A 9,410-nucleotide genomic window follows, 5' to 3' on the forward strand; every position below is an offset into this window, starting at 1 on the left:
GTCCAAGTGACAGCAAAACAGGGGTGAATTAACAGCAGATAGAGGTCTGGCTGGCCCACTGGGTCCCTATAACCCCAGCCTTGCCCTGAGAAAAGTGAGCCAGGCCTGTTTTGTGTAAAGGGATACAGTTAGGGGTAATGGCAGGGGAGGTTATTTTGGGAGGTAAGACGGAAAGGGGCAATGTGAAATCCAGGCCAGGGAAGGGCTGCCTGGAAGAGGAGGCAACTGAGGATTTAGGCTGACCACTTAGAGGAGAGGATGATCCCAGGGTTCCCAGAGAACCAGGCATCAATCTGTATGGAACGTGCCAGTTGCTCAGTTTAAGACTAAAGAAACAGATCTCTGGCCCTGGCCTCTGCCCAGCCCCTCCCTCAGAACTCCCTTTGCCCATTTCTTCTCCTCCCCCAAAGATGCATCCAGCCCTGCCCCTCCTCAGTGCCCAGCACCTCTCCTCCCTCTACCCAGTGGCCCCCAGCCCCTGGCAGAGTGCCCACCAGCTCCGGTGAATATCCTATCTCCCTCACTCACTAGTATTGACATCTTCGTCCTACACCAAACTAGTAAGTTCTTCACACAGTCTCACCTCCATCCCTTCAGTTACAGCAGATCCTTTTCATTATTCTGCCAATAGTGGAACTGGAAACCAACCCCATCTATAAACAAGCCACCCCAGCAAAGGTGCTTCCCTCTCCATCCCCGGGGAGCATTCTCCCCTGGCAGGCCTTTCACCTGCTTTACATCCCCAGAATTTAGCAAGCAAGAAGAGAAACCTATTTCACAAGCATTACTGGCTCCCCACCCCCATTTCTCCTTCTGCTGAGTCCCAGATGGTCCTGCTCCCTGAGCCCTCCACCCACTGCCATCAGCACTTCAAGACAGAGGCTCTGGATACCCTCTAAGGTCTTCGGTTCCCCCTCTCGCTGCACAGTGAACCCAGACCTGTGCCCAGACCCCACGCCTCCCCTCCAAGTTTCCACCTCCGCTCTAGCGGTTTCCTCTCAGTGGAAAGTCCCTCTCCTGGTCTAACTTTAATCCCTCCTGCTGCAAGCCTAGATCCCCTTTCTTTCTTTTCTCTATGAGGCGACCCCTTTAAGATCAGAAAGGAAATCTTCCTCTAGCGTTTGCAGTCTCCTCTCTGGCAGCGCCCTTCCACATTCCCAGCCCCTCAATTCTGCCCCAGCCTGGAGAAGTTCTTCGTGGCCGCTCCCCACCTCCACTCCCCGCGCAGAACTCTGAGGATCCCCGGATACCCATCCGGGTTGTGTCCACTGCGACCGGGACCCAGGTTCGCCCGCCAGCGGGGCGGTGACCCCCGCCAGCCGGCGGCGCAGCCACCACGGGGTTAAGGCTCCGGGCGTGGGGAAGGGGAGGGGGCCGGGAGGGGCGGGTGCCGAGCCAATCGGCGGCCGCGGAGTCCCCGGGGCCGCGAGCCGGGAGCGCTGAGCCGGGAGCCCTGAGCCGGGAGCCCAGAGCCAAGCGCGCCGGGCTGGGGCCGGGCCGGAGCGGAGCGAAGAGGGAGCGCTCCCGCCCCAGCCCCGAGTCCGCCGCCTGCCCGCCCGCCGCCGCCGCCGGCCCAGCGGCCGCCGCCCCAGCCATGGAGCAAGACCACAGCCCTCGGAAGATCCAGTTCACCGTCCCGCTGCTAGAGCCGCACCTTGACCCTGAGGCGGCGGAGCAGGTGCGGAGCGGGGCGGGGCGGCAGGGAACTCGCCCCACAGAGGACGAGGGACCCCTGGACTGTGCGATCCGAGACCCCCGCTCAGTCCTCCCTTAGCGGTGCGCCCCTGCGAGCGCCGGCGCGCTGTTTGGGGGGGGGGGTCTTCTCTCCCCTCCCCCACCGTGGAAGCCCCGTCTCCCCGTCTGTGCTTCTTCGAGACGGACTGAAGGACGAGCGCCTGCCCTCGAAGCCGGTCGCCGCGAGAGTCGCTCCCTGCCTCCCCAGCCCTGGGGGAGGGGGCTTGCCTGAGGACACGACCCCTCCCCCCTTCGCCAGTCTTTCATCCCCCACCCAGTCAACCCCCCGCCAGAGTTTCTGAGCTCGGTAGGGGCGCCCAAAGGTGTCGGAGGGCCTAAGGGAGAGGGCAGGCAATGGAGGGAGTTGAAAGAGGAGAAAGAGCCCCCCCAGCCCTCTCCTAATTGGGGGCGACCCTGCCGGACCCCAGAGGGTGAGAACAAGAAGGGGCTGAGGAAAACTGCGAGGGCCGGGCTTGGGGGAGAGGAGTGGTCGTGTCTGCAGGCTGACTCCGCCGCGCTCTGCAGGTCTGGACACTGGGTCCTTATTCCCATCTCCTGCCCTTTGGATCGGTAATGGGGGGGGGGGGAGGGCGGGAAGGGGAGGGCATGGAGAGAATGGCCCTGGGGAGCGCGAAACGAGGGCTTTCTCGGGGCTGGGGTCCTAGCTGGGCGTGGGCAAGGGAGAAGCACTGTGCTGGCCTGGGCTCAAGGGGTGGGAGTCCAGGGCCCTGGCCCAGCCTCCCGGCCTGGCCTATTTTTAGCTCCGAGCAGCCTGGCAGAGGCGGCAGTGTATGAGACTGTGTGAGCAAGTGTGTGTATCAGGGAGAGTGAGCATGTGCGTGGAGACGGTGACCACCCGTGGTCGCTACTACCGCCCATTTGCCAAAGATTTGCTCATTTGCTCATTGCTCCATCTCTTTTCGCGTTCTCTATCCATTTGCCTAGACATCCCTGTTCCTAAAGACTATCCATTTCCCGCAAGGTCACTTCTCTGTTTCCCCCAACCGGCTGCCAAGTCTCTGGCTGGGCCTCCCCACCTGAGAAAACTCTGACCTCTTGGGATGGGCTGGAGAGAGTGTTCTTTCTGCTGTTCCAGCTGTTTGGTGGAATAAGGTCTGATGTGAAGGGAAAGGTTGGGTACACACGCTCTCCTTATAATGTTAGCTTCCCAAAGTGTGGGGAGGGGTTAGGGACCTGTGTCTCCATCCTCTCCCTGGCCTGTGGGGGGAGCCGGATCTCCAGACCTCTAAGGTGTGACAGTAGGAGGGAGGGTGGTGAGACTGCAAACCTCCTGAGGATGAGGAGGGTGGAGAGCCAGGAGCATGGGGAGCGTCCCCTTGGGGTCAGGAAAAAGGCTCTTATGCCTAGAGGCAGTGGGCTGGCTAAGATAACCTCAGACCCAGGGAAAAGGGCCCAGGAGTGTGAGCTACGGGCTCAGAGGTGAGGTTCCAAGCAGAAATGCCTTCCACTGGCACAGCCAGTGCTCACTGCCTGACGCCTGCCTCTGTTTGGTGTTAGATGTGGCAGGTGTAGGTGTGTGTTGGGGGAGGGCAGGCCAGCTGGCCCAGGGCTCTGGGGAGCAGGGGCGGAGGATGAGGCAGTGCTAATAGAGCCAGAGGGAAAAAGAGCTGGGACTTCAGCCTTCAGCCTGCTTTTCTCTCATCTTCAGAAATCTGTGACTGCTCAGCCTGAAATTCTACCTGCAGTCTAACTTCAGCCACCCTTGCCGTGTTACCGAAGTGTGTAGGCAAAAATTTCCAGGCTTGGCAGGAACACCTAACCCAGACTGACATGAGAGGGCGGCAGGGGTTGGAAACTCTGAGTTATGGAGCACAGAGTGGCAGGGGATGGAGGGGTGCCCACAACTACCAGGTCCTTGGCATAACTGGTTTGGAAAGAAATCAAAGGCAAAGGCACCAAATGTCCTTGAGAACTAGGATTTGCGATCGGGGCAAGGAAAATAAGAGACCGCCTACTCATTTGCTAGTAGTTCAGGTGCCTGGGAGGTACTTCAGGAAGTCTAACTTTACTCCCTCCTGCTGTAGGACATCAAAATTCTCAAAGACTCTGAGTGCTTAGAAATCTTGTCCAAGGCAAGGAAATTGGTTAAGGGACCTGTCCAAGATCACAGAGCCCTGCTGCCCTCTCAGAGGCCCTTTCTGTCAAACTTGCAGACTCCTTCTCATGCTCCCAACCCCCATTAATCCCCACCCCCACCGCACCCTCTCCCTGTCTCAGCTCCCCTCCCCCAGGGCAGGAAAGAAATAGAGCGGAGTCCTCTCTTAGGAGAAGGATGGCCTCACCCCACATGCACGAAGCACACTTGCCCACCTGCTGGCCCCCAGCACGTTTGCACCAGGAATAGCCAGAGACGGACTCACAAATAATGTCTATGCAGTGCATGCTTGTATGCACACACAAACACACACACTGAACTGGTATTGCCAGGGACCTTGAAATGCCACCAAAAACAGATACTGCTGGATTCTCCTAAGAAAACAGTGCCCACCCCAACCTACCCCCATTCTTACCCATTTCTTCTCTGAGGAGTCCTTCTCTCACATTAACCCTGCCCCCAGCTAGGGCTGATACCCACTTTCTGCCCTGGAGGGAGCTGCAGGGACTCCAACCCCACGGTACCCTTCACTTTCAAGCCTCCAGAGAAACGGAAAAAACTACGTGTCCCAAGAGTCCTTGGACTGACTTCAACAACAGTCAACTTTATTGGCAGCAAGACAAAAGAACAGAGGCGGGGAAAGGGGGCTCAGAGGCCCAGCAGTCAATCCGCTCTTATCTGTTACTTCCTTAGAATGGGACCCCAGAGCCCAGGATAAGATTTTTCAGCTTAGCTTTACTCCCTGACCAGGGTCCTGCCTCACGCTTCTCCTCATGTTATATACCATGACAAGGATTTCTCCAGGCTGTATTTCCTGACAAATCAGAAAGGCAGTGTGTACAAGGATAGGGAGGAGATGAGGGAGGGAGGGGCATGGGCCAGGTGAAGGCACGTTCAGACCTACCTTCTCTGTGCTGTCCTCCCAGGCTGGGTGGGGATCGAGGGGCGCTCTCCGCAGGTGCTGGCCCACGACAGGTTCATGTCCGTTTGGGGAGTGGGCTGGGAGACTAAGGGGAAAGCTTTGTGCCCTCTCGGGTTACTTCTGACCATTGATCCAGGATGGATGGAAGGACAGCAGGCCAGAGATTGATGCATTAGCACAGATATAGCTGCTGAGATGGAGAGCTGGGGCCAGGACCCAGGGAGATGCGGAGACAGAAAGGGGGTTGGGGGATGCAGGGAGTGGAGGTGGTCTTCTGGGTCCCCAGGGCAGAGGGACGGGCCCAAGAAGGTCCACCCGGAGACCGTGGGTTCAGTGTAACGTGGCACTTTTTGAGGTGTGCTAAGTGGGCGGCCTGGATTATGTTGCTGAGTGTGCGCGGGGCTGTGATGCTTCCACGTGTACTTGACCTCTTCCCTCAGATCCGGAGGCGCCGCCCCACCCCTGCCACCCTCGTGCTGACCAGTGACCAGTCATCCCCAGGTAACCCCAGGATGGGTCGCTGAAGGGAGTGGGGGCTGCTGAAGACAGCTGGGTCCCAGTGAGAGAAGGTGGGTGCTAGACAGGAGGGCACATCTGAGGAGCCCGCGGTCTCCTCAGTCCTGGAGGCAGGGAAGTGGTGGCTGGGTTAGCAGGAAGATTTCCTCTGCTTTGGAAAGACAGAGCAGTGCTAGGAAGGAGACAACCTGGTTCCTAAGCCCCCCAGGAGTTGGGGTGGTCAACGGAGTGTTGGTTGCTGTGGCAACAGCCTTCCAGGTTTCTCCAGCAACTGAGAGGCTGCTGCCCCCACCGCCAGAGGCGGTGACAGCTGTGAGGGGGAGGGACCGTCGCCATCAGCTATTCTCATGGCCCCCAGAGGGGAAGGGGAAGGTTAGAAACAGCTCAGGGAGCAGCTGGCATTCTGGTCACCAGTGTCTCCATCAAGGTCTGGGGAGAGAACAAGGTCTCAGAGAATGTCAGGGGCGCTGGCGAGAGAGTGGAAGAGAGGTAGTGATGCTAATAAGCCGGACTGGAATTCAGGATACCTGAGTCTCCAACTTTCCTCCAACTACTAAAAAGGACTGTCCTGGGCCCTGCACAGGATAAGTTTGCTGTTCTCTATCCGGTGTTCCCTCCTAGGCATGTTTCAGTTCTGGATTGGGGGTGGGGGGCTGATTGGAAGGAGACAGGGAGGAAAAGGACAAAAGGACCACAAACCCTGCCTTGGAGAACCTCCAGGTCTGAGGCAAGGATGTAGATACAGACTGACCACAGAGGCAAGGACAGGACTAGAAGCAGGAGGTAAAGCCAGCCAGCAGAGCAGGAAGGAGCTGGAGGGAAGAGGCCGGGGACAGCCACCATCAGGGCCAGCTTCCTAGGGGCAGATGTGAGGGATGGATCAGGAAGGAGGTGATTGCAGAGGCTCCTCCCCTTGGGAAGTCAGTCTGCGGGACCCCCTGGATTTCCCATCCTCAACACTTTCTCCTTTCCCTCCTTCCCTCAGAGGTGGATGAAGACCGGGTCCCCAACCCGCATCTCAAGGTGAGCTGGCCCCTCCCGCTCAGCCCAGCACAGAGAACCCCCAGGCTCATTAGAAAATTATTACTCAACGCCCCCATCTGTAAGACCTTTTGTCTCCCTCTTTCTTGTACCCACCCCCAACATGTTCTTCAGTGGATGTACACACATGGTCCTCTACGTTCTCCCACACACCGTCTCCTTGCTCACCATCATGGGGGTGGGGGCCGAGGAAGCAGGAGTTTTCTTCCCCCACTTGCTGAAGCCCACACCTACCCCCAGTCTCCAGTCCCAATGCATGGCATGGCAGGGAGGAGGGCGAGAAGGGCGGACACCCACCTGTGCTCTGTGCCCTTCACAGTCCACTTTGTCCATGTCTCCACGGCAACAGAAGAAGGTGACGAGGACCACACCCACAATGAAAGGTTCGGAAGACCCTTCCCCGCTATGCCTGATGCTGAGCAGTGGCCGGGATGACCCCTTTGGAAGGAATCCTTGGGAAGTCATTAAATCTGCCTTTATTAAAGGAGAGTTGTTGCTGGACCACCCGGGGCTGCATTCCAGCTCTGCCACCCACTAGCTGGGTGGCCTTGGAGAACCTGCTTAACCTACAGGGGCCCTGAATACTACCTCACTTTAGCAGTTAAATAAAGTATGTGAACTCACCCGGCATAGTGCACAGCACAGAGGAGGTACTCAAATATTTCTTGAATCTAAATTGAGTCTTTTCTCCTGCCCCCAAAGGAGACCAGGTATCCCAGCAAGTCAGGAGGATCTTTTGATCTTAAAGGCTCTTCCTTTCCCCTCCCTTACCTTTGAAAAAAGTACATTTTATTGTCTAGCTTTAGTCCCTCCTTATTGCCCAGCAGATGTCCCTCCTTGTTCAATCTCAGACAGGAAAGTCAAACCACACGGGCAGTGTGTGCTGGCCCTCTAGTGGGGCTGTCAAATCTGAGGGTCCATGGAGGAGACTGGGCAGTCACGTCCATTGCTCTCTCCCTTTCTCTTTGCCCTCAGAGCTCCAGATGATGGTTGAACATCACCTGGGGCAACAGCAGCAGGGAGAGGAGCCTGAAGGATCCGCTGACAGCACAGGGACACAGGAGTCCTGCCCACCTGGGATCAGAGACACAGCAGCGGAGTCGCGGCTGCGCACCTCTGGGAAAGCACACAGTACGTTCAGGCTGGGGAGGGACCAACCCCAGGGGAGGCCAGCCTTACCCGTTGTAGGGAGGGGCCTAGCAGTAGCCAGAAACTGTCTTGAGAGTATGGATTCTTTGCATGGACGGTGTGTGTTTGCATCTCTTCATCTTTCTTTACTGAATGACACCATCCCCTCCCAACTTGGACTGCAGAGCTCCCTATTGTATCGGGGGAGCCCGCTGGAATGGGAGCAGCCTTCACGGGCTGGAATCCTGGCCCTGCCACTTTATCAGCCCAGAGGTCTTGAGCAACTTAACCTCAATCCGTAAAGTGACAATGATGGCGCCTATTGCATTGGGTTGTTTGTGAAAATTCAATGAGACTGGTCCTTAGCCCAGCAGCGAACACAAAGTATGCAAGAAATGGAACCTGCATGTCCACGAGTCCTTATCCCAGATGCGGGCCAGAAGTCAGAATTTTTCCAGTTTTATGAAGGTGACACGGTATATATACCATATGTTCCATAATACCCCCAGCAGAGCCCCCTGTAATCAAACACATGAATATTTCTGCAGGGACATGAATGGTCACACTAAGTGGGATAAATAGGCTATCAAAAGCTCCTCTCTGTTCAGGTCAGGTTTAGCCACACTTTGAGATCATACCCAAAATTTTAAGCTTTTTTTTAGAGGGTTTTTTTTTTCGATTTCCGATTGCAGATTTTTAAAAAATAGTGAACCTAAGTAGTCATTGTGACCAGAGAAAACCCTGTTGGTCTTGCCCCGTTGCCCTCCGCTTGGTCTTGGGCTCCTCTCAGGGGTCGTTGAAGTATGGGCTACGGTGAGCAGAAACAGCTCCCTCTCTCCAAGCCCTCCTGAATACTACCTGTCCCTCCCACCACCTGTTCTCCCTCCTCAGAGCCTGCAGAATCCATCCCTAACACTCAGGAGAGGGGCAGTGAGAAACCCAGCACAGAGGAACCCTCAACCCATAGACCACCATTGGATTCCCAGGGAGCCAGTTCGGTAAGACCCCAGGGCTGGGCTGCCTGGTCTGCAGGAGAGCAGGCTGTGTGGAGAGGGTGAAGGCTAAGATCTGGAGTCAAGGAAAAGGGGGACAAAGGACCAGCTTCAGTCACTGAAAAGCTGTCCTTTGTGGCCAGAGGATTTGCATCTCCCCAGAAGGACAAACGAAGAGAAATGGGATAAAAGTGCAGCAGGAGGGATTGAGGTTAGACTCTGTCTGAGGATTTCTGGCTCCTGGAATGGGTGATGGAAGTAGACCATGGATTTTCTGATAAAGGGCATTTGGAACCCAAAGGGAGATCCTCACCTGTCCAGGCTGGTGAGCAGTGGTCCTGCCTGGAGTGGAGACACTGATGAAATAACCCCGTGAGCTCTGATTTTACAGTCTCCCCTCCCCTGTGTAGACTGGACACGGGGCCAGGGACTGGTGTCAGACATTAGAAGTTAGATGCCTAACGGGATGGTTGGGCACACCAGCAGGGGAGGGGACAATAGGACCTCAGGCCTCTCACTCACCTTCTCTTTCTACCTGCTTCCCTCGCAACAGGTCTGAGAGTGAAGGAGGTATCTTGGAATCAAGACTGCAGTTGGGAATGCATGGACACTGGATTTGTTTCTTATTTCTTCACTTTTGGGGAAAATCTCTTGTTTTTAAAAGTGATAAATTTAGTGTTAAGTCCTTGGTATTTTCCTTCTTTCCCAACTTGGAGAATCTGTTCTCCCTCCCGTCTTGTCCTGCCCTCTCTATAGCCCCCCTCCCTCTTGCCCAGCTGCCTCCAGGAAGGAGGAAATAAGGAAGCTGGGCAGGAGCCTTGAGAAGGATTTTTTCCCCAGCCTTGCCCTGACTTGCTGGGGGAAGAGAGCTGAGGGTCAGATAGGTAGGAGGACTGACTTCCGGGGTACCAAGAAGGAAGGATGGCCCCAGGCTCTCTTCATATTGAGGAAAAGATACAGC

General features: G+C 56.2%; 1 protein-coding gene across 1 annotated transcript; it reads left to right on the plus strand.

Moving 5' to 3' along the window:
- Positions 1-1,420: 1,420 nt before the first annotated feature.
- On the plus strand, positions 1,421-9,134 carry PPP1R1A (protein phosphatase 1 regulatory inhibitor subunit 1A). Its single transcript, XM_061205439.1, has 7 exons — positions 1,421-1,678; positions 5,213-5,273; positions 6,274-6,311; positions 6,649-6,712; positions 7,305-7,460; positions 8,349-8,455; positions 9,003-9,134. Exons 1-7 carry the CDS (start codon positions 1,595-1,597, stop codon positions 9,006-9,008), a joined length of 516 nt encoding a protein of 171 aa, XP_061061422.1. The 5' UTR covers positions 1,421-1,594; the 3' UTR covers positions 9,009-9,134.
- The last annotated feature ends 276 nt before the right edge of the window (positions 9,135-9,410 follow it).

The sequence above is a fragment of the Eubalaena glacialis genome, chromosome 11 (genome assembly GCF_028564815.1).
Source record: "Eubalaena glacialis isolate mEubGla1 chromosome 11, mEubGla1.1.hap2.+ XY, whole genome shotgun sequence".
Lineage (NCBI taxonomy): Eukaryota > Metazoa > Chordata > Mammalia > Artiodactyla > Balaenidae > Eubalaena > Eubalaena glacialis.